Raw genomic sequence first — 25,666 nt, 5'->3', positions numbered from 1 at the left:
AAAAGCTTCTTTAGATCAATGATCTTGAAATATCCAGCCTGACCGGAAAATTATTTATTAAAGTTGATTCAGATCTTCTTGGACACCCAAAAAAAAATTCACTAAACCTTGTTTCTTTGCCGCCATATAATAGCTGCCTTTTCACCATCATTATGGACCAAAAGAATATATTTCTTGCAGTGTACGTCGGAGAGAAACAGTTGGAGAAGAAGCAGAGATACAAAGCATAATGCGCCGCACTTATGATTTGTGTTAGTCCACAGCTCTCATACTTATAGCTCTCTCATTCGAGAATCTGCACGTCACCTTTGATGTTTAGACATTTACAATCTAAAGCACTATATAAAAAGTAATATGAACCTGAAAATCGAACTAGAGGTTCATAGCCATTTGTATTTCCTCTTGACATCTGTAGAAACAATGGCTCGAACAAATCATACCGGCTAAAGAATCTCCACAAGTATAGAAAGGATATCTTCAGATCGAATATGAAAAGATATCATGACAATCTTCATGTACAATACGAGCCTACGAGGTTTCATTGGCAGTCCAAAAACTTTTCTCTTCAAAAAAATAATTCAAAATCCCATTGGCAGAGACAGAAAGCTCTGTATTTTGGCTCCATAATATATATAAGAATAGGACTATGTATCAACGGCCTAGATTTTTTTTTTTTTGGTGATGAAGATATCATAACATATGAGTGTGTGCCAGATAGAATAGTGGAGAAAACTCAGATTCCATCGCTACAGTCTACAGCCTCATAATCCATATGAGAATTCTTCTTCTCGTCGCCTCAGCCTCATAATCCATATGAGAAATAGCCAAAGGGTGTAGCTATTTTGCATGTGAGTAAGACACTTCTCATGTTACAAGGTTTCGTGTGAGCATTTGTCATTCTGTTGACTTTAACATTTTGGTTTTCATGTTCATGTTCCTAATTGTGTTACAGGCAGTGAAGAAGAAGAACATATGAGCTCAGAGGTCGAGCCTAGTCTCCATGAACCTAACTTATTCAAAATTTCACAAGTCCAATGACCTATCAAATATACTTTCTATTTCATTCATTTTAATTTTTCAGTTTTTTTACTCTTTTATTTTACTTCTTTGTTACTCACAAACGAATTTTAAGTTAAAAAAAAATAATAGGCACAAATAAATCTTATAAAAGTCTTCTTTCATCAGGATCACTCTCAATCTCAGGCCGACGTTGCTGCCTGCGATTTCTCCGACGTTCGCGCGCCTCCGTACCACCAAATTTCAACCTTCCCGTATCTTTAAACCTATCTTTCTCCGCGGGAACAATCACACACTCGGGGGGAGCCTCAGGGTACCTAACGGTATCATAACAGTATGAATAGTACATGAAACGTTGCCGAAATCTTCGCATGGCGGCCCGTTGACGTGAGTTGATGGTTGAGTAATCTTGAGACTCAAGAAAATCGACGGAGTCGGAGCAATCCACGGGTACTTCTTGGATAGGATCAACGGAGCAGCCGTCAAGAGAGAAAGATTTAAACTCGGCTACGAATGGTGCAAATTTGTAATTAGCTTTGTATTTGCCGCCGGAAGTAGCCCAATCTGAAGCGTCCCAAATGGTGGCATAGAGAGACATTGGCTTCGCGGGGTAATCAGCTCCCATTGCATCGTTTCTTATCACTTCTCTTATTGGCACATCATCTACCCAAAATCTACAATATTTGTATTAAAATTTTCGTTAGTTAAATTGCAAAATTGTTAAAATAATTAACTAAAAAAGGTACTAGAGTAGATGGTAATGGACACTATGGTTAATTGCATTTAATTGTCACTCCAGCAGGCCTAACTTAATTATCATAAGTTTAAATTTTATATGTATTCTGTTTATATATAAAAAGTTATGATTAACGGTTCTCGTTCTTTTTTTGAAGACGAAGGTTCAATAGAAAGTCAAATTTACTCAACTGTTAATTTTGGCTTTAAACTAATACGCGTGAGCGTGACGACTGAGGCTTAATACGCGTCAAAAAAGATAGCTCTAAGCTGATGCTTAACAATAATGACGAATTGAATGTTTTGAAAAAGCTGACTCTTTATCGATTTTAAAATTTTAAATCAAATAAAAATGGAGCAAAAAGTAATAGTAGAAAATTTGTATTTTAGAAAAAAAAAAAAAAAAGGGGATTACTAATCTTAGGAAAAAAAAAAGGTAAAGGAAGAAACGTTCTGTGAAAGTGTGAAAGACAAACATTCTGTTTTTTTTTCATCTTATAGCTTTGTCCCACCAAATTTAATAATATTGATTAACCGGGTTTAGTCAACGCTAACGAAACAACTAAAACAAAAGAAATGAGAAGATCTTGAAGAAGCTTACATGATCTTGTGAGGAGTCCAGAGGATACTGTAACGGTGAAACTCTTTAGAAGGATCAAACCAGAGACGATATCTTTCTTCACGACCTCTTTGTGTACTTCCATTTCCGTATAGATTTGTCTGAAACCTCCATGGCTTTCCTTTTATGTTCCCTAGAAACTCTATGTCTAGTTCGTCGTGTGTTTTCTCGAACACGTCTCCGTTTGATGTCTACACATATCCATTTAAACATAAAAATTAGATCCCAAGTCTTTTAAAAGATTGGTGCATTTTCTCTATTTTCTTGGGAAAATAGAAACTATTTTCTTGGGAAAATTAATGACTATTTTCTAGGCAACCAAACAGAGAAAATTGTGTCGTTGGGTTCTTCGACAAATCGTTTGGTATTCCATTTTCAATGACGATTTTCTCGGCCAAAAAAAAAGAAAAAGTTTCAAATTATATCAAAGTAATGAGTTAACATCATGGTTTTTTTAAAAGATAATAATGTTTTGATTAAAGATTTAAACATTCACGCAGATGGATGAAAAAAGAACAAAACATATGTATTGTGTTAATCAAAACATGTAAAACAAAAAATGAGCCGGAGACTTACATAAAAGGCGACGACGACGCCTGCAGTGTAATCAGCGGGGAGCTTGATCATGGAGCTGTAGAATCCATGTTGATACATATTCGATGATATAAAACCAGAACCTATTATTATAATTATCATCAATCATCACCATGACATCATCTTTAAAAAATTATATATATAAGACCCATGTGATAAAGATGTATATATACCGGTATATCGATCAAGAAGGAGACGAACGGAGAGATCATCCGGTGAACGGACGAGATTAGCATCGCCAAAGAGAGGAGAAAGCGATTCTTCGAAACTTAAGGTGTTGAGATTCGTGAAGGCTAATGATGATCTCAAACACACACCCAAGATCAAGATTATGAAGAAGAAGAAGATGTGATTATACGATGATCTTTCAGACATTTTGATTCTTTATAGGAAGAAGAACAAATAAAAAAAAGGTTTATGATTTGTGTTTATTAGTTACACATATAGATTTTGACATAAGAGAGAGAGGTTTTTCTTTTTCTTTTTCTTTTTTTTGGCTTTTGGTGTAGGGAGAAAATTGCTCTTTGGCTTCCACGCTCGTGGTGTTTATATAAGGGAGAGTTATTATTGTTCAATAGTCTTTTCTGATTTGTCTTCTTAATCTTTAGTTTCCAGTTTTACCCTTTTTGTATATTACTCTGCCACGGTTTTGCAGCTGTTTTATTTGAATGTGTGAGTTACATTAGAGTGATGTCGAGGATCGATCAAGAAAGAAAAAAAAAATTATTAGAGAACTTGGTTATGAATTCATTTTTAATGTATAATTTGATATTTTAAAAGTATCATCATATTATAATGAATTATTGTAACTTTTACGTTGAACGATTCTAATTACATGCATTACTTAAAAACCATGGTATTATTACACATACATGTTTTAAATTTTGAGTCTCATAATATTGTATCTAACTTTTATATTATTTTGCAATTTTTTGAAGTGCAAGTCTTTTATCATGACGTATATATACTAGTAAACCGTCTCTTGTGATATATAGTTGTTTTTTTTTCGTTGTCTATGATACATTTTATGTGCAATATGTTATAAAGGTTTTAAAGAAAAGGACGAATTATTATCTCATCAAAAAAAACATTAAGATATCCTTTAAGTAATTTGAAAATTTTTAAATCGTGTTGAGTAGAGATTACGTCATTACGTGTATAGGCATTTGGCAAAAAAAAAGCCTTTAAATGGTTTTATAGCTGTTAATATCCAATTAGAGTAGAATTAGCATGTGACAAGAAAAAGGATAGAGAGTGATATTATTATTAGCTTATAAAATATTACTTATATATAGTTTGTATGGTTTATATCAAAGGGTAGATTTGTCATATTCCATGATGAAAGCTAAAACAAAAATGACAACTAAGCATGAAATGGACATCAAAGGGTCTTTATTCTGTATACCCATGCAGATTGTATATATATAATCATCAGTCATCCTCATTTATTAAATAAGTTATTCTATTAATACATATTTTACGTGTAGGCGTTCAAATTAGGTGGTTACACTAATCAACACTTTAAATTAATAAAAAGGTTTTCGACACAAAAAAAATTAATAAAAAGGTATAGATTCCAAAACGATGGACAGCCAAACGTAAACATTTCGAAAGACTCTTTTGTTCCTTAATTAGTTATATATTTCGTCTTTATATATTCACAATACTTTTATGTTACGCTTCACAATATCAAGAGCAGATTAGGTAGTGTCGTGTATATAAGATAGACATAAAGACAAGGAACTAACACGACTTTAGCTTTGTAGTGAATTACTACGTTTTATAGTAGATAGTACTTTAGTAGTATCCTGTATACTACTCCTCTGGTTTTTTTTGTTATTATTATAGAGTAAAAATTTTGTTTTCTAATACTTTCATTTTAGGTTTCCAATGCATATGTTTGGTAAAAATATTAATTTTATCCCAACTATTTTAATGTTTTGATCGATAAAAAAATTAGAAAATATATTAAAGAAATGGTATAATAAAACATTGATTTATTTTCTTAATTTGTGTTCAAAACTCTAGAATGACAAGTAAATAAATCCGGAGGGAGTAGTATATAATTAAAATTTTAATTGTCTTTTAGTCAAACTAGTCCCTTTCGTTTAGTTAAATTTAAAACCAGATAACCAAAACGCCGTATCATCCAAAATAATCATATGGTAGGTTATGAGTAGTTGTTTCGTATATATATATAACCGTAAACTTAGATCAATGAACTACGGAATCCAGAAAAAATATGTTAACCGATTAAGGGAAAAGAAAAAAAGAGTTACGATCAGACTAATCCACTCCAATAATTTAACTCTCCAACACTAATAAAAGTTAAAATAATCCTCAGTTGGTCGACAGAAATATTAACATATTTATATGTCCGAAGAGGGCCGCTATATGTAAGAGTGTAGCTGCCGTCTCAAAAGAATAATATAAGTAAAAGTGTGTATTTAGTTGATTTGGTTTACCAACCTTCTCTAACCTCTCTATGCATGCATCTGGTCTGGTCATCAACTTTATATAAATAAAGTAATTAGAGGACCAAACTATTTAATCACGGACTTGTTATTCTGATATTGTCTAACATAAAAACTCATAAATTTGCGATATTATATATGATAGAAGCCGTGAATTGTTCAAGTAGCAAAACATATATAACAACGAAATCATTATTAATTGAACAAAGTTTCGTCGTATTATCGTTTAATTAATCTCAGATTAATGGATAATTAGCAGGTGAATCATAAGGTGGATCTTTGTTACGTAACCACTACCTTTTTTGTTTTTTTTTGCTTCTCTAGAATGTACACACAGTTGATCATTTTCTAAAAACTGTATGCATTTGCATTATACAACTAAGTTATCCGATCATTCTCTATATAAGAAATATATATATATATATCAAAGGCACATATATTCTTACTAATATATTTATCTAGAGAATATATTCTTTTGTCAACTAATAATATATAGAATTTGGAGGTTGAATCTCCATAGTACTAAGGAAGCAATCTTTCGTTTTTTTCTTTTTGCCTTTTTCTCTTTTATTTGAGAGACAGAGAGTGATTCCATTACCATCTGTACACACAATCACTACTGGCCCGCAGTGTGTTCAATTGTCTGCTAGCTTCTGCACTCGGCTAACAAATAAAGATAAACGTTACATATATATGTTTTCTTGTTTTCTTTTGACATTATCCATTGGAATCTTCTTATAGATATATATTGTATCATAAACTTGATGCACATTTTTTTTTTTGCCTTTTATAAAGCTAACCTATATCAATCAATTTTTTAAAAACTTATTCTTCCGGACACATATGAAGGCATTATGTGGTTTTCGATGGTTTAAGTCATTAGTTCAAAAGGGCTTATTCTTCCGGACACATAAAGGCATTATGTGGTTTTCGATAGTTTAAGTCATTAGTCCAAGAGGAATGAAACCTTAGGTACGTCTAAATTCATGAAGAACATACTATTGGTTTATCATTTAGAAAAAAAAAAAAAAAAGTTACAAATATAATTGTATTCCAAAACAAACCAATGTACATGTATAACATATTGGCTATTGTGATATTTATACAGAAACGGGTCAAATAGGGAAATTACCAAAAACAAGGTTCATCAATCATCAACCAATTAGAGAAGAATGTGAAAGTCTTTGAGGTATTGAATAAGGTAGACAGACTCAACTGCATCATCTTCTAGAGAGGGTTGACCTTATACAAGAGCATTTGCACGTGGATGTCATCATTACTAACGAAATAGTTTATCTAGCATCTCCACTATAAATTACCCTTATTGTTGTTATTTTAAGCTGATAACTAATAATTGCATCATCTGTGTTTCAGGTTGTATAGCTCTGTGTAGTCTTATAGAAACCAATGAGGATTTAGGCGACAATAGTGTCTTGAAAAAATATATATCTATATATATATGGGCTAAATGAGAAAATGTTATTTGGATTGTTAATAATTTTATAAGTTAAATGTGTACACATAAATCGATTTAAAAGATACCTTAAAATTGAAGCTAGGAACATTATTTATTCGAAGATGCTTATTATATAATATGTATAACTCAGTAGGGACTTGATCCATATATAGTACAAACACAATCCAAATTACAATAATTGAGGATGTTCTTCTCTAACAAAATTATTGGAAATTGATATTTAACCAATAATAATAATTTGGTTAACTTACAAACACACAAGATATGACTCAATTGGTTAGGAGAACTGCATATGGTAGGGTATGTCATGTAATCATCTCCCATACTTATCTGTATGGATAATGATAATGTTTTTGTAGATTAATTATTATGCAAGTTTTGTGCGCTTGTGGTACCGTGTCCCCAAGTTGAGATATACTAATGTAATGATGTTTCATTACAAAAAAGTTTCATTTATTTTAATCGTAAGACGTATATAATTGGGATTTGAAACCTGAAGTGGTGTATAAATACTTTCCAGAATTTAAGCTTAAGATAAAAATGAGAAAGTTTCTTACCTTCTATTTATGTAATTTAATTTTTGGGACAGAAGAAGATATAAAATTGAGCTAATATATATGCTTGATTTTAAATCTAAGGTTTTGAAATGTAGTTTATTCAATTTAACAAATATGAGTCGTTAACAATTCTCCCATGACACATTAACATTTACATTCATTCACTACTTTCAAAAAGTACAATGTCAAGGAGGGACTAAACTCAAGCCTTGAGGAAATGGTATTTGGATTCAACATAGCTCTCTGAATCCCATAAGAAAGACCCAAAAGCCACAGCTTCCAAAACCAACATCGCAAGTCCAGAGACACTCAAAGACATAACCTCGTCATTAGAAGTATCAAGCTTACCGTCCTCGAGTATCCTTATGTCCGGTCGCCCAAAGAGCGCTTGCGTCTGCTTCTCAATCAGAGTCATGGCTTCTTTAGAACGTATCGTGGCATATCTCTGAAGCGTATCCGAGTCCAAATACGTAACATATGATCTCAACCCATAAGACGATGACTCATCTTCATTTCTTTGTATGGCGTATTCATCGGGGTCATATTCCTCTGGTTGGATCCTGATCAAGGAATTCGGGTCCCATAACGGGTAAGGAGGCGAGGGCTCTTCGAAACGTTCCCTGGTTTTCTCAGGCCGTTTTGGAAGTGTGTTCATGGTTCTCTCGAGCTGGTATCTTTGGTCTACTCTTCTAAGGAAATAGCCATACATGGCGGAAGCAGCGTAGAGTTTTCCGAGTTTGATTTTGCTTATCTGAACTATAGAGCTTAAAGGACTAACCGCTGTTCGGTCTCCAAGAACTGAAGACAAGTGACTCTGTATCATCTCGAATGCATCCGCGGAGTGAATGACTTCGAGCTTCTCTTCTTGGTTTGGCCATAAGTCTATCCGTCCTGCTGGGTCTGAAGTTGGTTTAATCTGAGGAATCATAGAGATCCCTTTCTCCACAAACCGTTGTACCACTAAACAGTAAATGATCTCAGCCAAAGTTTTACGTCTGTCCTTGTCCCTAACTTCAGATATTCTCCTGCAAATCAAGCACACAACGAGGACGAAACGATCTGAAAAATTGCTCATTACTAATGAATGTAATCGAATAGAGCCGACACATATAGACTGGTGAAATTGCATTGCTCATTACTAGTGAAGCTAGTGAAGATATATCTCACTAGTGATCAAAACAGGATGGAGCCTAATATGAAGACTCAACCAATAAAGGCTCTAAGCCTAAGGTTCTGTAAGCATTGCAATTAAGAAACATATTCCCACATTTTCAGTAAGTTTTTATGCAACGAACGAAACAGAATGAAACTAACACGTAGACTCCACCAATACGGTATCTAACCCTAAGGTTCTGTGCCTAAATCCTAAAGCATTGCAAGAGACTTATTCCCAAAACATCAATGAGCTGTATGGAGCCTATATGAAGACTCAGCCAATACAAAATCTAAGCCCTAAGATTCTATACTTAAGCATTGTAAGAGATTTATTCCCAAAGTGTGATATGTTGTAAGCAAAAGAAGACTTACTTAGAGAGAATATCTTGTGAGGAAGACGCATCGGCTTTAAGAGTCTCGTTCTCAGCGGCGAATTTCTCGAGCTGCTCATCGACAGTAACGGGGAAAAGATGAGGATGAGTTCTAAGAATCTGTTCCAAAAGCTGTCCCACATGAGATTCAAGCTCAACAGGAGCAAGCGGAGCAAAGTTCTCAAAAGAGTCTTCTTCTTCTTCTTCTCCCAAAGCTCTCACTGTCGTCGTCACACCACCTCTTCCTCGGCCATTCTCATAGGTACTTCCAAGCTTCGGAATACAAAACGAATGGCATCTCTGTAATTTTAACACAACGAAAGCAAAAAAAAAAAACAATAACTGGAATCAAATCCAAGAGACTGAGTGGTTTTGGTTCATCACTCATCATCTTCAAATCGAGTCTATACTTAACCTAACCTCGTAAAGATTTGAAGTAGTGAATCATTCAAAATTCCGGGAAAGTGATTTCCTCAAATCGGGGAAACGAGAGTAATATAATAATAATATTTACCTGAGGGAGAAGGGATGGAGAAGAAGAAGGAGAGAGGAACTTGGAGGAGAGAGAGTGGTGACAGTGGTGGAAGCAAAGCCTGCCATGGCCGCTGCTGCCGATGGCTTGCATTTTTTTTTTTTTTCGGTTTTTTTGATTTGATTTTTTTTTTCCGAGAAACGTATCCCAAAAGATTGTGAGAGAGAGAGAGAGAGACTACGAACGAAATAAATTGTGGCTCATGTCAAAAACCAAAAAATAATAATAATATACGGATATAAAATAGTTAAATAATTACATAAATAGTGTTTTCTAAAAAAAAATATAAGACAACTTTATTTCGTATAAATATCTAAAATTAGAAATGAAAATAAGAACATTCCTAACATTTTTTTTTAGATATCATACACTTGACCAAATAAAAAATTATGAAAATAGCCTAAAATTTTTATGAAAATAGCCTAAAAATTTCAACAGAAAAATTAGAAAAATTAATAATAATAATTGAAAAAAAAAATTTACTCACTTAAACCTGAATTTTCAACCTTCAGAACAAAAATCAAATCAAAAAAAGCCACAAAAAAAAAAAGAAGAGAAAATTTGGATTATTGACTGATTTTCTAAAGATGAACATTTGCGTTTGCGTTTCTCTAGATAGACCCAAACGCAATCGCTATACACAATGCGTAGTCCGGTTTTTGGAGACAAAACAAAAGTGGAAAATATACACAATTTGTTAACGATGAGACTCTATCCTTTTTTTTATTCCTACTTCCTCCTACTTGAACGTACCATCAAAGCTTAAAAACACTAAAGAAACCACACCAAATCTGGTTCCCAAAATTAAATTAGCTGCTGTTCTTCGGTCAGGCTGAGTTGTTGTTGAAGGAACTACAGAGTGGTCTACGCAACATCCTGACGTGCGCTTCTCTGTGGTTCTTGCTCGTTCTTATTCAACTCTCCTCCTTCCAGTGACGGGACTGACGAAAACTTACTCTGCAAGTACGCGGTTATGAGGTAAAACATCAACTTTTGAAATCTCTGTTCAAAGCAAATTGTTCTAATTCTTTACCTTGAGAGAGCTATTTTCAGCAACAAGCTCTTCATATTGGCTTTTAAGCTTGTTAATTTCTGCTCTAAGACTTGAGTTTTCTCCATTCAAAACCTCTGCTCGTTGTGCTAGCTCATCACATTCCGCCTTAACACACACAGAAAAGGTTTTGATCATTCATACTCGATAGGCATGACGCTAGAGCGGCTTGAAGAAATATGTTTTATGATATATACCTGTTTACGCAACCTGGATCTACGAGCAGACTCCCTATTGGATTGCTTCCGTCTCTGTCGCTTAAGCTCTCTCTCATCCTGAATATTCACAACACAATCAAACAAGCTACTTGAAAAATCGTAAAGGAGAAGTAAGAAGAGGAGACACTTACACAAACTTGTAACCATGGCTGTGATTGGGAACCATCTACCACAACTCCTGGAACTGCTCCAGGAACATTCCCATGACCACTCCAATAATCCATTCCGATATTTAGATTTGTTGGTGGGCCTGGAACACCTGTAGCCGACACTGGCATGATCGCGACGGTCTGGCTCACAGGTAGATTATTTCCATTACGGGGTGGTCCATGAGCTGAACCACCACTCTCTGAAGCTGTTTCACCTTGAATTATTAAACAAGAAAGAACAATCTCTATATAAGCAGATTTTAACATTTAGGTCATTACATGTGAAGAGGTGAGAATTAAAAAGCTATATTTGCTAACCATCCTTCCCATTGTGTCTAGAGCCAGAGTCCTACAAAGTCAATACCATGATCATATTCATAAACGCTCCTTAATGTGAAAATCCAACGTTATTCAATGGACTGCTAGAATAGAAACTTACATTTTGTGAATTTGCATCACTTCCGTCACTTGATCCATCAGAAGCGCTTTCAGCACTGTTAACCAATGAACAAATCAGACAATTTTAACAAATCCATTCAATAACATTATCATTGCTAGCTAGCAATCATAAGTATTCAGTATGCCAACACGATTTCAATTTTCATACAAAAATGAAGTCACATGCCTTTTAGAACAAGCTCCATTAGCAGATGCTCCTGAGTTTTTTCCAGTTTCATTGTTCTTTCCTATAATCATATTCGAACTCCCCAAGCTTCCTTTTGATCTTTTGATTGGCAATTTTTCCTTCCCATCAGATGGTTTACCATCACCCTCGATACCACTTCCAGTATTACCCTGAATCGAAAACAATCCTCAAACAAGATCCCATCTGACCCAAACTCTAATGAAATAAAATGATAAAAGGGAAAACTCACAGAAGCTTCAGCCATTCCATTAGGAGAAGGCATTGCATAGGGACTATATGGATAAGACCCCTGTTGCAGCACAGAACATGTTAACAGAATAACAAAAACATTCACTATTTTCAAGTACGTAACCGAAGATTCAAACTGTAACAGTACCGGAGGTAATGAAGGATGTGCGTACATGCCACCTGGAGGATACATTGCAACATACGGATGAGGCGGTGTTCCATAAGGAGGCATCATATGCTACAAGAAGAAAATCACAATTTTTTAAGTTGATGCTACATACATTAAATCTAGACAAGTGATCAACATAATATATCCAAAAGTCTGAAGATATCGATAGTAACAGTTCTGTGATTCGCCAAGTAATCCCCTGAAGCTCCAAAGAATGCTTAAAACCATCTAAAATCAACAGAATCAGGTGGAAAGACAATGCAATTTACCTGAACGCCCCACATATAAGGGTGAGGTTGAGGACTTGATGCTACGTAACCATGAGGCGGCATAGGAGAATAAGCCTGTTCAACAAGAAAAACATGAAGCCACATAACACCTAAAATGCAACAAAGAAACAAGAAAGACAAAGGAATATTGTATTAGACCTGGAAACCAGACCAATCTTGAGTAGACATTCCAGCACTCACAGCAGAAGTAGGTTCCTACAAACAAAATAACATCAAAGCCTTAACACTAACAAAAACACTTTGCTACACCAAATTTACACACCAATGCAAACCTGTGAAATAGCAGCAGCGGCAGCAGGAGCAGAAGAAGAAGAAGAAGACGTTGGCGGTGGAGTCTTAGGCTCTTTCTCTTTACCCGATTTCTCCATCTCGCTGCTACCCATTAACCCTTGATCACATTCACCAACTTCTAACCAACCAGTGAACGCTTCTTCACACAAAACCAGAACAAGTTCTCAAACCTAACAAATCCTGCAAATTAGATGTCACACAGTTGGGTAACTAAAACGTTGAACCAATACAGTTCCTAAGCAATTCAACTGATAATCCCAGAAGCGAAAAAAGGCACATTTTTATCTCATGATTCCAAAAAAAAACCTAACTTTTAAACTTAACAATGCTGGAGGAGCCAAAATAAGAGACGATAACACAAAATCTAAAAGAACTACACCCCCAAAATCTAGAGTCTGTATTTAGAATCTATTCCGACGTAATTTTGAAATTAAACACAGGTAAAAACATAACCTGAAGATCTGCAATGTTTGATCAATCTGAGCAAAACCCAGATACGTGAAATGAAGCAAAAAAAGATTTGATTTTGCAGAAATTGGTAGTGAGATTTGAGAGAATCAAAAGAGAGAATGTTAAGAGTTTTTTTTTGGTGATTGGTCGTGTCGTGTTTTCTGACGGGGAAGAGGAGGAGGAAGCTGCGTGGGCTTGACAGGGAATAATATACTATTTTTAACTAAACCCAAATCTTTATCTTATTTATGAAATTAACCCTATAAATCTCTGAACAACATTTTTTGTAAAAGTTAAAACTTAACGAGTAGAGGCTTTAACCTCTTCAAGATGAAAATGCATGATGAAAGTTCCTAGATTTGTTAGGATCTGATCGACGACCTATTTCATATCAGTAATATTGTATCGTATCAAAACCACTCATAAATATAACATCCACTCACATATCATAACGAAAACAAAGACTTAGTGAACACTAATTCGTATAAACAAAATTCGTACTTTAAATACAGTTTTACTAGCTTTGGGTATTCGGTTAATTCGGATTATTCGGTTCTATATTTTATTTTTTCGGTTCGAATCGTTAGATACTCAGAATTTTTGGTTTGCTTACATGCCTTAAAATTAATTCTGTAGTGAACCGATTATCAATTCCAAAAAAGAGTTAAAATGTTATGAGGCCAGCGCGTCGTCTTTAAATGGGTATGCTTATGTTTTTACTGATGCAATGGAAGTAATGGAAGGGTATGATTGTTTACTCTCTCTCTTGATATTACAAAAGAGAAATTTGGAGAACTTCTTTCTTTACCGTTTTCGCATTATTTTGGATAGACGGGAAGTCTATCTTGTGTTAAAAGAAGAGAAACTTGCGGCGTTATATGAGGGATCATATCCATATAAGATATAGATATGGATGAAAACTATAATTAAGCCCAATGCAGTGTTGTGGAGCAAATTCTTACCTGTTAATCCAAAAATGTTCTTTAATCCTCTTTCCAGCTATAAGACCAGCATCCTCAGTTATAGCCTCCAATGCACCAACTTAAGAGTGTTCAAATCTTGGTTCCTAACATTGTTTTGTGGACCTCGAGAGATCATGGAAAATAAAGACAGACATACATGAGGGACCAAGATTTGAACACTAGCAATAAATCGAAGATAACTTAACAAACCTATTTATTTACTTCTTTTTTATACATTTCCAAACAATTTTCTTTTCATTTTTCGTATAATATGAAGATAAAATATTGACTCAACCTTATATGATATATATGAAATTCTAAACTAATAAAACTATATCATATATATATATATATATACATTTTTCATTATTTGGTTGAACTCCAAAGGATCAAGTCGAGGCATTTATTGGACTGTCTGACTCTATTCTAGTATAGTATGTGTATGTTTTGGAAGAGGGTATTTGAATGCTATGTTCAATATTGCATAATTTGCATTCCTAAGAGAAACAATTATGAAGACTCTTAACAGTCCCTAAGTCTTTTTTAGTGAAGCCCGTGAAAGCATATATGTAATGGACGATATTACTTAAATTCAAATTCGTTATCATCAATTTTAGGATAGGCACCAAGCCCTCTCATGTGTCGAGAGAAGCATATAGCCCCTCAAAGATCAATGTCGGTTTTTCGGATTTAGAACAAACATTTAACAATTTGTGTTTTAAGTATAGATTATCAACATCCCCAAATTTGGTTTTGAAAACGACGGCCCTGTTCGTTTGCCTGTCGCTGGATTTAGCAACAACGACCATCAACAAATTTCAGCGACAGCGTATGTTGTTCGTTTGTCTGTCGCTAGCGATTACTGCGACTGTTGCTAGAAACTATATATACCCATAAAAATAAATTAAATAAAATTTAAAATAGAAATTATATAAAATTTAATTTTTGATAATTTTTATTTTATTTAAAATAGAAATTATATATACCCATAAAAATAAATTAAAAACATATTTACAGATTTTTAAATAATTAATTTGAATTTTATTTTTAATTTGTTTATTTTAATATTGTTAATTTTTTTCATATAACTTATTTTCTTAGAAATTTATTTAAATATATTCAAATTAATTTGTTATTTTATTTAGTTAGATTTAGTTTAATTTTAATAACTATATGTAGTTATATTGTTATTTAATTAATTTTAATTGAGATCATATTTAAATATATCAATTTTTTTCTTTTTAGTTGCTATGTTGTTCGTTACTAGTTTTAGCAACTGATCGCTGAAAACTTTAGCGATTAAAAATTCTGGTCGATGATCGTTGGTGATAATTGCTGTGACTGGTCGCTGCTGAACCAGCGCATACAAACGAACACCACCGACTGGCAAACGAACATGACCAACACCATTAACATTTACTAAGACTTATCAACAGACAAGAATATTTTGTAGTCGGTTTAAACGACAAGTAATTTAGAAGTTTTTTTTTTTTTTTCCCTCTTTTTGACTAGGGAGAGTTGACTTTGTTAACAGTTAACATTACCAAGTCAATACTATTTAATGCTTACTGAGGGAATTGATGACGTGGCGTGATCTAAACTGTTGAATCATTCTTTAATCGAGACCGTCGGATTATCTCAATAGAAACGATCCCAATTCTTTTCTTCCTTCCTCCTCCTCTCTCCCCCTCACGACACAACTCGAAGATCAAAAAGTTCGTGAATTATATCTGTTGAATCATTTCTAGAAGCTGAGATTAAATGGGTTTCGAGGATGATCCGTAAGTTCTTCTTCTTTCTCTTCAATTCGAAATTTTTAGCTTTGTTTTGCAGATCAAAAATCTCAGCTTCATCCCCCTTTGATTGAATCTAGGGTTACCGAAATCAATCTCTTCGTCTTCGATTTTTTTCAAATTTCGATTTCGATTTGATTAGAAAAGAGTATTTTGTTTCATGGGCATACGTAAAGCTTCATTTTTTCAATCCTTCTGTGTTTCAGATTCACACACTTTTTTTTTTTTTGGGGTTGAATAGATTGTTTTGCATTTTTTTGTTTCCCAGGTACCGTGATGTTGATGGAGAGCCAATAGTGGACTTTGATGATATTGGAAACGATCGTGAGCCATCTACAGAGCCACTTCAGGACTTTGATGAAGACTTGGCTGATGATATGGGAGATTGGGATGTTGATGGGATACAAACGCATGGTTATGATAACGATAAAGTAGCCAAACCGAGGAAGAGGTTGGTGAAGAAATCGTCTAGTGAACGTACTATCGATGTTCCTGAATTGATTGATGAGGAGGTGGATGATGCGGAGTTCGATGAGTTCATGGAAGGAAGAGGAGGAGGAGGAGGAGGAGGTGGTACTGATTATGATGATAAGGTTGGTAGGAAGAGGAAGAAGGAGAAGGATCGAAGTAGTAGTGGTAGTGGGAAGGATAAAAGGCATAAGTTCCCAAACCGTGGAGAGAGGAAGTCAGAAGAGATTGATGAGATGTGGAAATCTATTGCCCATAACCCAGAGGTGCACCACTTTGGCTATACTTCTTGAGATTGCATTAACCATTAATGAATGAATGAGACGGAAGTTTGTTTTTTTCATCTTATAAAAGTGTTTCGTTTATGTTATAGAATGATGAAGAAGGTGTTAGGACTATGGATGACGATAATTTCATTGACGATACTGGTTTGGATCCTTCTGAGAGGTATGGAGGTGACGCTGGAGACCGTTCTCCAACCCATTATCCTCAGGTATGACTAGGGTCTTGAATTTTTAATCTCTGAATCTAGCTTTTTGTTTGATGATACATAATATTTTTGTTATGAAAAAACAGGCAGAGGAGGGTGAGGACGATGATGAGGTAAATAACCTTTTCAAAATGGGGAAGAAAAAGAAAAAGACTGAGAGAAATCCTGCTGAAGTCGCGCTCTTGGTTGAGAATGTGATGGCTGAGCTTGAGCTCACTGCCGAGGAAGATGCAGAACTTAATAGACAAGGGAAGCCTGCTATCAACAAACTTAAGAAACTGTCGCTTCTTACCGATGTACTTGGAAAGTAAGTTGCAAAATTACTACTGTTATCCTATATACTCTCTTCCTACCAATCTGTTTTGTAATAACGCATAATCGTTCTTTATCCAGGAAGCAACTTCAAACAGAATTCCTGGACCATGGTGTTTTAACTCTGTTGAAGAATTGGCTTGAGCCTCTTCCAGATGGAAGCTTGCCAAATATAAACATCCGTGCAGCTATTCTAAGAGTTCTTACTGATGTAGGCTCCTGTTTCCCTGTAAAGAAATTTTTTGCGTGGTTTTGACCCTTTCTAGCTCCGTTATTCATTCCTGACTTTGTCTTGCAGTTTCCAATTGACTTGGATCAGTTCGATAGAAGGGAGCAATTGAAAAAGAGTGGGCTTGGAAAGGTTAGGATACATTTACCTGATACAAATTGACAAATCGGTATGTAGGAATTTATATTCCCAGCCAGGAACTTAAATTTGTTCTGGCTTTGGCAGGTCATTATGTTCTTATCAAAGTCCGAAGAGGAAACTAATTCCAACAGACGACTTGCTAAGGATTTGGTTGATAAATGGGTAAACATCTTTTTTCAATAGCTCCAACCGCTTGAAATGAATTTTCAACCATTTGCTTACTATATACTTTGATGTTGCAGTCTCGTCCGATTTTCAATAAGAGTACTAGGTTTGAGGACATGAGAAATCTCGATGAAGATAGGGTTCCCTATAGAAGGCCACCAGTGAAGAAGTATATCCCGAAACCTTGAATTATATTCGATTTTACTCGCTTTCACATTTCATATACTGATTCATAGCTTCTCTTGTTCTACTGGGGTTCACATAGACCTACCAACAAAGCAACAATGGAGTCCAGAGATGGTGACTTCGACTTGGAAATTCGGTATGCAAAACAGCTCTTCTGAATTTTTGGATATATGAACTTTTTAAAGATATGTTTTTAACACTACTCATTGTTTGTTGATAAATATTTAGGGAACGTAAATCTGGTCTGACTTCGGGTCAGAGTTCAAGGGGAGACAGGCAAATGACGATGAGGCCTGAAGCAACCCCATTGGACTTTTTGATCCGTCCTCAATCCAAGATTGACCCGGATGAGATCAGAGCCCGTGCGAAACAGGTTTCTCAGGACCAGCGTCGGGTCAAGGTTAAATACTTTTATCTGTTATCTATGGCAGACAGACAAAACACCATATAGTTTAAGTACATATTTAGTCTGGATAACATTTAGACTTGGGATCTGTATACAACCAAAATCCTTGTTGTCATAGTATATAAACAAAAACCTTTAGCTGCTCTTTTATACCCCTTGAGCTGGCTCTTTTGTGTTCATTGCAGATGAACAAGAAACTTCAACAGCTAAAAGGAACAAAGAAGAAGCGGTTGCAGGCCACGAAGGTGAGCGTGGAAGGTCGGGGTATGATCAAGTACCTATAGAGAGGTTGCAACCAGGCCGGACCGTCGAGCCACAATGGAACTGGCTCTTCTATCTTATTATCCTCCAAGTTTGATTGTGTCAATGTTTAAAGGTCTTCGAGGTGAAGTCAAAGACTTGAAGGCATTGGGGTTTATACGTATTTGTACTCTTCTATATATGGTTTGCTTGGAGCTCTAATGTAATGGGAAGTGAAAACACTTTGTTCGTCACTTTTCTTGTGAGCAGAAAAAAGTATTCTTATATTTTGATAATGAATTTTCAATCCGTTTCACAATAAAGTTACGAGATTTTCCTGTTTACTTTTCGAGCTTGAACACTAAAATAACTCAAAATTGGCTTGTTGTTATTTGCAGACACAAATGCAGCAAAAAAAAAAAAACAAAGTCACTTTCTTTATATCTTTCTGAAACTCTGTAACAATGAAAAACAAAATTTCTAATTACTACTTGCTAAGTCTCTCATCTACTCACTCCATATTTGGAAGCTGCAAAAACATATGAACCCACAACGCAGGCAAGAACAGCAAGAACCAAAGAGAAGAGCTGAAAATTAGCTAGAAACTCTCCAGAGACTTCAGAGTCCACTGATCTGCAAACTACAGAGTTTTGTTTTAAACTGCAGCCTTGAGGCATCATAGGGCCATAGAGAGTGAAAGCTGTCTGATAAAACCAGAGGCCTTGGAGAGTCATTGCAATGCCATTGCATAGATCTACTGGGAAGCTCGTAGGGCAGATTGCTCCTGCGATTGAGGAGATGACACAGAGACCGATGAGAAAGACAAGGAGGAGATGATAATAACCTTCAAGACCTTTGTGACTTGTGGAGTGGAAGAAGAAGAGAAGACATTCTGCTGTAAAAGCTGTTGCAGCAACTAGACACAGAGCTTCTTGTGGCAGAGGAAGTAACCTATGACAAATATAAAGGATCACAGTGAATATATTGATTCATATAAATCCATATCTCTATCCATTTCAATATTTACTAAAAACAACTTTTGAGCTCTCAAAATCACCAAAAGGTCTAGCACAAATTCAAAGCTAATATACCAATCTTTATGATCTATTGATAACTGAATCAATTTATCAATGATCAAGATCCATCTTTAGGATTGTTTTCATCTAAACTAAGTCAAGAATCACTAATAAACCACTTTTGTATACTCAAAATCAACAAGAATCCAACCTAACTCTACAGATATATACCAATCTTGCATCTCAATGAATCTATTTATAATCGAATCATTTTATCAAACGATCTTGATCCATTTCTAGGATTGTTTTTCATCGAAATTTAAGTCAAGAATCATTGAAAACCCAACTTTTGACTTTTCAAATCACAATAGTTCCAACCCTATAACTAATTAACTAACATTACCATAACTGGTATCAACAAACAATCACTTGATACCTTGTTTTCTCGGAGAGCAAAGCAATAAATCCGAGCATGAAGAACATGAGAAGCATCCCAGAGTGCTCGAAATCATTCATGTGAGATGGATTCAGAACACCATTAACAAAGAACTTGAGATGAGTTGAGTACAAAAACTCAATGCACAAGTCAATGAATGAGCCAATTGTAACAACGTAAAGCTCCAAGTACTTGGCCCTATCGTTAAAACCAGGAACAGGGTGCCAAACTCGAACCCGAAATGAACTAGGATTCGATATGAACCGAACAACTGAGCTCCAAATGTGCCATACTCCAACCACCAAGAACAATGTACCAGGCAAAGCATGACCCTTGAAAGATCCCATCTGTCTTTCAAATTCCTGATCAAGAGAAAAGCAATAAGAACAAGTTCAAGCTACAGAATCTAAACCCCATGATCCAAAGAGAAGAGTATACCCCTGTAAGAAAATTGCAGATCAGATTCCTCCGTCTTCTTCTTCTCTTGTGGGGTTTCGATCAAAGATAAACTCAACTTCTCAACAAAGTCAGAGTCGTCGATGAAAACGAGAGAGATATAACAAACAGATTGGGTCAAAGTAGCTAGAAAGTCGAAACTTCACTCAAATTTTAATTTCCGTGGAAGACTAAAAGATTGGTTGTTCTCAACGTGAAGGAAACTAAGAAAACAACAAAACCCAGAGAACAAAAATGGAAACTTTAGATCAGAAGAACGTAAAAAACTAAACTTTTCCACAGAAAGTCATGATTTGGATCAACCTGGACAGAAACAAAAAATTCTCAAAAGAGGGTTAAAAATGAAACCTTTTTGGGGTTTGAGGAGAGTAATAATAGCTCAATGATAGAGAAAGATTAATACTTATAAAACTCATCTCTCTCTCTCACATGTCACATGCGTTTGATGAGAGAGCATTTTCTAGAATCTGATCTCTCCTCATCAAAGATAACGTTTTCTTCTTTTTTTTTTTTTTTAATTTGGTCCATAAACTAATCACATTTAGTATTTCACTTTACCAAATAAAAAGCAAAAGATCTCGTTACTAAATCTCAAGTTTGACTAATAATAATATCTCATTTACACCTTACCATTTATACGGAAATGCTTTGGAAAAAAAATATATATACATATAGTTTTCCGATGTGTATTCCGACGAATTCTCCGGCAAATGTATGGAGCCAACGCTTTGGATCCGTTGAGTCTTGAGTGGATCATTCTTATGTTTGATTCTATTTTCTAACCATTTTGGTTTCTTGTTCTTGATTTGGCCACCGGATTCGTAAGAACCAGAGGAGATTCTAAAAATCTAAAGATATATGTATCTGTAAAATCGAATCAATCCAAAAGCTCCTCTTTTTCTTGAAGAAAAAGCCTCACAACAAGAAGTATGAAGAAAGCTTCAAGAACACATCTGACAAGTCAAAAAGTGGAGCGAACACTGTTACTGATCATTATTACTGTAAGTCTTTTGTGACATGTTTGTTCTTTTGTTGATGCACTGTACAAATTGTTAGCCCCAGTGTCGTTGCTATGCAATTCCTCTATATTATATTGTGTGTGCACAAAAAAAAAAGATTATATTGTGTTTATCCGTTTTGGGTTGCTTTTGGATCTCATTTCAAACTATTTTGTATTGATGATGATTCCTTTTAAGGTCTTTTAGACAGATTCTGAGAGAATGAGGATCTATAATTCATCATTAGTTATCCTGTATGTTCAATGCAAATTTAATCGACTGAAGATCATGTAGAACATCATGGACCCCTTTGCTTAGATTCTCGAACTGTTGCTTTGGTATCTGATACGTCACTACACCATCTTCGCCAACTTGCTCCTGCACAGTCGCCATCTCTTCCAGTAACTTGTTAGCCTTGCTGATATCGAGTTGATTTTTTCTTGGTGATTCTTGATTGGAAACTGTGATGCTTGTGTCAGTATTTCTCTTCACAACAGAATTGTCTCCAGATGATGAATTACCACACGAGTTGACATTTTCTGAGGGTCTTGATGAGTTCTTCCTCGTTGATGAAGGAGAACCGGAATCAGATGGGGACGTGGTCTTTTCTTTTGAAACCCGGAGGTGTGTGGGATTGTTGTTACCACGCGAACTGAAAGCTTCAGGTGATCTTGGTTGCTTCATCCTCGTTGAAGAAGAAGATCCAGATAAAGGAGATGACCAGTACGGACCTTTTGAAACTCGCGGGCTTGGGGGATTTGTGTGACCACGCGAGTTAACAGCTTCAGGAGATCTTGGTGACTTCCTCTTTGAAGGAGAACCATTAAAATTTGGTGACGTGTTCGATTCTTTTGAAACTCGTGAGCTTGTGGAATTGTGGTGCGTTCTGTAGTTCTCTCGCATTGGAGGAAGAGGAACAGAGGATGTATGTCTTGGAACCCGAGGAGAAGAGCTCGATCCTTTGGCTAAGTCTGCTACCCGAGGTAGCATTCTTGGTTTTTTGACAGGAGAACCTGTTATGAAAAAAGCAAGACGTCAATCCAGAAACAAGGGAATCAACAGTGAGACCTGAACATGAGAGCATATCATTTTACCGTTTTGCTTTGGCGACAACGTATGTGCCTTGGATGGAGATCTCCCAGGAGAGCTAGGAAGCTGAAACGTGACATGACCCTGACTCCTTGTTTCCCCCGAGCCCCTGAGAGCTCCCTTAAGATCCTTAACATCATCCGCTGCTCTTCCTGAGCTTCTATCAGGACTCTTTGTTGATCTAGGTGATGATCTCTGAACCGATTTAGGCTTATCAGAGCTCTTGGTCGATCGAGCTGATGATGTCTGAACCCATTCAGGCTTATCAGAACTTCTATCCGGGCTCTTTTTCGGTTTAGGTGATGATCTCTGAACCCATTCAGGCTTCTTTAAAGGATGCTTAGTTGCTTGCTCTGAACCTGTGAGACTCCCTGCATAGCTACTACTGTCATGGCTCCGACCATCTGCTCTACTCACCTCGATCTTTGATCCAGTAACAGAAGTCTCGATTTTTGTCTCCGTTTCCCTCTTCTTTACCACTTCTTGACCTTTTCCCTCAGCTTTTGCAGCTGATGTTTTCCACTTCCCTGGAGAAAGAGATATTGCCTTCGTTTCGGTTGTTACAGCCGCTGTTGTAGTCACTTGTTTCTGCTTTGGATGTGAAGCCCAAAGCATATGAGAAATTGTCTTGGCCTCAGACTGCAACACCGCCACAGAAGGCTTCCACCACCGAATGTACCGAACCGTTACATCAGCCTCATGGAGTCGGGCAGGAAAGTACAACATTCCATCAGCAATCGGACGGATATAATCTTTCCAGGCCAATTCCGGCGTCTCAGTTCTAGCTGGAACTACGCCGGGAACATCCTGATCATAACCAAACTGCAATGCCACACGGTGAGGATGATAACGTTCAATGCAATCTAAACCAACCAGTTTAGCGAACCTCAAACACCGACCAAAGGCTACAACAGTCTCATCAGATTTTACACGAACCCAACAGTCATCTTCCACATAAAACTTTGGGAATTTGAAGTTAACCACAGGCTTTGTGTATGGACGATAATCAAAACTCTCTTTGGCCGAGTCCAAAACCGCTCTGATATCCTCAGGGTAGCCGTACACATCCTGACCGCCACCATGATGATGCCAGCGCGCTATCCGTGGTTCACCAGGCTTTAACTGACTTGGCTGGCCTGGTGGCTGCAACGACATGAATCTCTCTAAAGCCCAAACCTGCACAAACTGAAACGGAGACTTCACCACCATCGTCTCTCTCTCGCTACAACCATTGAGATGCTCTTTCAAAACACCGAGATCCCGGTAGATCCTAGCTAAAACAGCCGGAGCCAAACCCAACCTAACTCCCTGAGCAAGCTGAATCGCAGCCGGAAACAACTTCTCTCTCAACACATCACCTGAACTAGGGAAAACAAAACGCGAGAGCCACGAAACGATAAACGCCTCATGCTCAATATCACTCCCTGAGTTCATCATGTCTTTCATCCAAGAGCTAACACCACAACATCTCTTGTCCAAATTCGCCTCGATCCCACGCTTAGCCGCCTTCATCTTCTCCTCCACTTCCTTCATACCTCCTCGTTTAACCGGAGCCAAAGCATTGTTCCCAGTAACAGAGAAACCACCAAGAACAATCATATCCTCCAACGTCACCGTCGCTTCACCCCAAGGGAACACAAACGTGTTCGTCTCAATACACCATTTCTCAATCAAGGCCATAAACAAATCATCATGCCTCTTAATCTGATACCTAGACGACAAAATCGCCTCGTAAACTCCAGATTTCTTCCACACCTTCTCGTGTAACTCAGCCATAGCATTCACCCACTCGATCCAGTTCAACGACGGAGATCCCCAACCCGAAAACGAGACCTTCGCCTCCAGATCAAACCCTTCCGGTCTAGACACGAACGCATCGAGAGGGAGTTCGAAGACATCGTCGTCGAGAATTGAAGTCGTCGTGTAGTTTAAAAACCTCGCCGTCCGTAAAATTTCGAATTTCTCGCCGTCGGGACACATCAAAGCTTCTCTGACTTGAACAATTTGTTCATCCTCTTGATCTGAAGATCCTCGAGACTCATCCATTTATCTAGGGTTTTTTTTTTTTTTTTGGGGGGGGGGGGGGGGGGGGGGGGGTTTCGATTTCAGTAAGAGAACAAAATTCACAAAGGGGAAAGGATTAACAACACAAAATCTTCGTCTCCGCCGAGTCTATTGCCGGAGATTCTTCGAATTTTCCGGCGGAATTAACCGGCACGTCGACCTCAGAAAATTTCCCGCTTTAACAGTAGAGACGAAAAGAAAAAGAAAAAAAAATTAGAATGTTTTAAGAAAAAAAAAAGCAAATAAAAATTTTAAAAGCTATTTATAAGAAAGACAGCTTCGCCGTAGAGATGTTGTATTGTATATAATCACACAACGGCTCTAAATTTACAGAGTTTTTTTCTTGATCTAACGGCGGCTGAGGAGCTTTGCTTTAATGGCAGGATGTATACTGCAATTGGTGTGAAAATTGTATCTTCTTCCTTTTTTTGGGTCAATTACAGAAGTTTTATCAAGAAAATTATTATTGTTACAGCTATGAGCTGACTTGAAATGAAAAAAAAAAAAAAAAAAAAAAGTAGTTTGCAGATAATAGTGATCGAATTAGCAAAACCAACTTTCAGATTGAAAAAAAAAAAAAAATAGATGAGAGAAAGGTATTATAAAGTTATTTAGAAAAAAAAAATGTTACTCTACGTGTATATATATTAGAGTAGATGTACAAAGTAATCATCGAAGGAAAAAGAAATAAAAAAAACTAACATTCATGGATAGTATTTTTGTTGGAGTTTTCAGGTTTGTCCTGTTTTTCTTCTTCTTTTCTTTTTGATTTCTATCACCTTCTTTATTTCCATTATTACCTCCACCATACTATTTTCTAACTATGAAGCACCGCGGTCTCTTCCGTCATGTCACAATCGACTCCATAAAAACAACAATCGTCATTGTTTCTTCTTTTTTACCGCCTTTCTCTCTTCCTTTCGGCGACATTGTGGTGGAGCTACGATTGATTTTTTTACCACGGTTACTGTCAATCTCTTTTTCTCAACAAATTTATGTGGTCAAACTCTTTGTATATTGATGGGTCATCTCTCTTTTTTCAACATTGGGAGATATCCATTTTTATCTCTGTGACACCCCGATTTCAAAAACTTGCGGAGAAGTTTAAGAGAATTGATTTGACCACGTATGTCATCAAAGTGCAATTATCTTTTGGATCAAGGGTCCTGAGAGAATTCCAAAGTTAAGCGTG

General features: G+C 36.2%; 6 protein-coding genes across 11 annotated transcripts; 1 reads left to right on the top strand and 5 right to left on the bottom strand.

The window, feature by feature from the left end:
• Positions 1-1,035: 1,035 nt before the first annotated feature.
• On the bottom strand, positions 1,036-3,528 carry LOC104777248 (putative xyloglucan endotransglucosylase/hydrolase protein 30). The gene is made up of 4 exons (XM_010501459.3): positions 3,139-3,528; positions 2,948-3,048; positions 2,354-2,562; positions 1,036-1,691 (listed from the first exon to the last, which is right to left on the bottom strand). The coding sequence occupies exons 1-4, from the start codon at positions 3,338-3,340 to the stop codon at positions 1,163-1,165; spliced, it is 1,041 nt and encodes a 346-aa protein (XP_010499761.1). The 5' UTR covers positions 3,341-3,528; the 3' UTR covers positions 1,036-1,162.
• Positions 3,529-7,555: 4,027 nt separating this feature from the next.
• LOC104777247 (UV-B-induced protein At3g17800, chloroplastic) lies at positions 7,556-9,765 on the bottom strand. Of its 2 annotated transcripts, none has more exons than XM_010501458.3 (3): positions 9,514-9,765; positions 9,001-9,299; positions 7,556-8,498 (listed from the first exon to the last, which is right to left on the bottom strand). In XM_010501458.3, exons 1-3 carry the CDS (start codon positions 9,622-9,624, stop codon positions 7,676-7,678), a joined length of 1,233 nt encoding a protein of 410 aa, XP_010499760.1. In that variant the 5' UTR covers positions 9,625-9,765; the 3' UTR covers positions 7,556-7,675. The 2 variants fall into 2 exon arrangements, with proteins under 2 accessions (XP_010499760.1, XP_087360893.1); XM_087504767.1 differs by having other exon boundaries at positions 9,001-9,272.
• Positions 9,766-10,075: 310 nt separating this feature from the next.
• Positions 10,076-13,220, bottom strand: LOC104777246 (bZIP transcription factor 68). Of its 3 annotated transcripts, none has more exons than XR_015592724.1 (13): positions 13,027-13,204; positions 12,555-12,753; positions 12,421-12,477; positions 12,262-12,336; positions 11,972-12,061; positions 11,825-11,884; positions 11,575-11,744; positions 11,389-11,443; positions 11,229-11,298; positions 10,932-11,155; positions 10,780-10,857; positions 10,565-10,690; positions 10,076-10,488 (listed from the first exon to the last, which is right to left on the bottom strand). XR_015592724.1 is itself a non-coding variant. In XM_010501457.3 (13 exons), exons 2-13 carry the CDS (start codon positions 12,663-12,665, stop codon positions 10,396-10,398), a joined length of 1,179 nt encoding a protein of 392 aa, XP_010499759.1. In that variant the 5' UTR covers positions 12,666-12,753; positions 13,027-13,220; the 3' UTR covers positions 10,076-10,395. The 3 variants fall into 3 exon arrangements, 2 of the variants coding, with proteins under 2 accessions (XP_010499759.1, XP_087360904.1); XM_010501457.3 differs by having other exon boundaries at positions 10,932-11,164; positions 11,268-11,298; positions 13,027-13,220; XM_087504778.1 differs by having other exon boundaries at positions 11,268-11,298.
• A 2,012-nt stretch (positions 13,221-15,232) lies between these two features.
• On the top strand, positions 15,233-18,738 carry LOC104777245 (protein IWS1 homolog 1). The gene is made up of 11 exons (XM_010501455.2): positions 15,233-15,766; positions 16,047-16,512; positions 16,620-16,739; positions 16,823-17,043; positions 17,130-17,259; positions 17,347-17,409; positions 17,503-17,580; positions 17,661-17,752; positions 17,849-17,905; positions 17,998-18,169; positions 18,361-18,738. Exons 1-11 carry the CDS (start codon positions 15,747-15,749, stop codon positions 18,457-18,459), a joined length of 1,518 nt encoding a protein of 505 aa, XP_010499757.1. The 5' UTR covers positions 15,233-15,746; the 3' UTR covers positions 18,460-18,738.
• A 44-nt stretch (positions 18,739-18,782) lies between these two features.
• On the bottom strand, positions 18,783-21,383 carry LOC104777244 (uncharacterized). Of its 2 annotated transcripts, XM_087504758.1 has the most exons (4): positions 20,672-20,862; positions 20,306-20,526; positions 19,868-20,229; positions 18,783-19,366 (listed from the first exon to the last, which is right to left on the bottom strand). In XM_087504758.1, exons 3-4 carry the CDS (start codon positions 20,212-20,214, stop codon positions 18,919-18,921), a joined length of 795 nt encoding a protein of 264 aa, XP_087360884.1. In that variant the 5' UTR covers positions 20,215-20,229; positions 20,306-20,526; positions 20,672-20,862; the 3' UTR covers positions 18,783-18,918. The 2 variants fall into 2 exon arrangements, with proteins under 2 accessions (XP_087360884.1, XP_019099338.2); XM_019243793.2 differs by having other exon boundaries at positions 20,306-21,383.
• A 95-nt stretch (positions 21,384-21,478) lies between these two features.
• Positions 21,479-25,260, bottom strand: LOC109132270 (uncharacterized). Of its 2 annotated transcripts, none has more exons than XM_087504754.1 (3): positions 25,177-25,260; positions 22,416-24,650; positions 21,479-22,334 (listed from the first exon to the last, which is right to left on the bottom strand). In XM_087504754.1, exons 2-3 carry the CDS (start codon positions 24,454-24,456, stop codon positions 21,565-21,567), a joined length of 2,811 nt encoding a protein of 936 aa, XP_087360880.1. In that variant the 5' UTR covers positions 24,457-24,650; positions 25,177-25,260; the 3' UTR covers positions 21,479-21,564. The 2 variants fall into 2 exon arrangements, with proteins under 2 accessions (XP_087360880.1, XP_019099337.2); XM_019243792.2 differs by lacking the exon at positions 25,177-25,260 and adding an exon at positions 24,806-25,108.
• Positions 25,261-25,666: the final 406 nt, after the last annotated feature.

Source organism: Camelina sativa, chromosome 3 (assembly GCF_030686135.1).
Source record: "Camelina sativa cultivar CO46 ecotype springtype chromosome 3, ASM3068613v1".
NCBI classification, from domain to species: domain Eukaryota; kingdom Viridiplantae; phylum Streptophyta; class Magnoliopsida; order Brassicales; family Brassicaceae; genus Camelina; species Camelina sativa.
Note: the sequence above shows the minus strand (reverse complement) of the source record. Positions and strands in the feature narration are given on the sequence as shown.

What these genes read in the sequence shown, in the direction of transcription:
- LOC104777248 (XM_010501459.3), bottom strand. Translation starts at nt 3,340, where the DNA reads ATGTCTGAAAGATCATCGTATAATCACATCTTCTTCTTCTTCATAATC. An exon ending in CCTTCTTGATCGATATACCG is followed by an intron (nt 3,049 to 3,138) that starts GTATATATACAT and finishes TTATAATAATAG; the next exon opens with GTTCTGGTTTTATATCATCG. An exon ending in TGGACTCCTCACAAGATCAT is followed by an intron (nt 1,692 to 2,353) that starts GTAAGCTTCTTC and finishes CAAATATTGTAG; the next exon opens with ATTTTGGGTAGATGATGTGC.
- LOC104777247 (XM_010501458.3), bottom strand. Translation starts at nt 9,624, where the DNA reads ATGCAAGCCATCGGCAGCAGCGGCCATGGCAGGCTTTGCTTCCACCAC. An exon ending in CTCCATCCCTTCTCCCTCAG is followed by an intron (nt 9,300 to 9,513) that starts GTAAATATTATT and finishes TTAAAATTACAG; the next exon opens with AGATGCCATTCGTTTTGTAT. An exon ending in TCACAAGATATTCTCTCTAA is followed by an intron (nt 8,499 to 9,000) that starts GTAAGTCTTCTT and finishes CTTGATTTGCAG; the next exon opens with GAGAATATCTGAAGTTAGGG.
- LOC104777246 (XM_010501457.3), bottom strand. Translation starts at nt 12,665, where the DNA reads ATGGGTAGCAGCGAGATGGAGAAATCGGGTAAAGAGAAAGAGCCTAAG. An exon ending in CCGCTGCTGCTATTTCACAG is followed by an intron (nt 12,478 to 12,554) that starts GTTTGCATTGGT and finishes TTTTGTTTGTAG; the next exon opens with GAACCTACTTCTGCTGTGAG. An exon ending in ATGGAATGGCTGAAGCTTCT is followed by an intron (nt 11,745 to 11,824) that starts GTGAGTTTTCCC and finishes TTTTCGATTCAG; the next exon opens with GGTAATACTGGAAGTGGTAT.
- LOC104777245 (XM_010501455.2), top strand. Translation starts at nt 15,747, where the DNA reads ATGGGTTTCGAGGATGATCC. An exon ending in CTATTGCCCATAACCCAGAG is followed by an intron (nt 16,513 to 16,619) that starts GTGCACCACTTT and finishes TTTATGTTATAG; the next exon opens with AATGATGAAGAAGGTGTTAG. An exon ending in TTCTAAGAGTTCTTACTGAT is followed by an intron (nt 17,260 to 17,346) that starts GTAGGCTCCTGT and finishes TTTGTCTTGCAG; the next exon opens with TTTCCAATTGACTTGGATCA.
- LOC104777244 (XM_019243793.2), bottom strand. Translation starts at nt 20,214, where the DNA reads ATGGGATCTTTCAAGGGTCATGCTTTGCCTGGTACATTGTTCTTGGTG. An exon ending in TTGCTCTCCGAGAAAACAAG is followed by an intron (nt 19,367 to 19,867) that starts GTATCAAGTGAT and finishes TATTTGTCATAG; the next exon opens with GTTACTTCCTCTGCCACAAG.
- LOC109132270 (XM_087504754.1), bottom strand. Translation starts at nt 24,456, where the DNA reads ATGGATGAGTCTCGAGGATCTTCAGATCAAGAGGATGAACAAATTGTT. An exon ending in GTTGTCGCCAAAGCAAAACG is followed by an intron (nt 22,335 to 22,415) that starts GTAAAATGATAT and finishes TTTTCATAACAG; the next exon opens with GTTCTCCTGTCAAAAAACCA.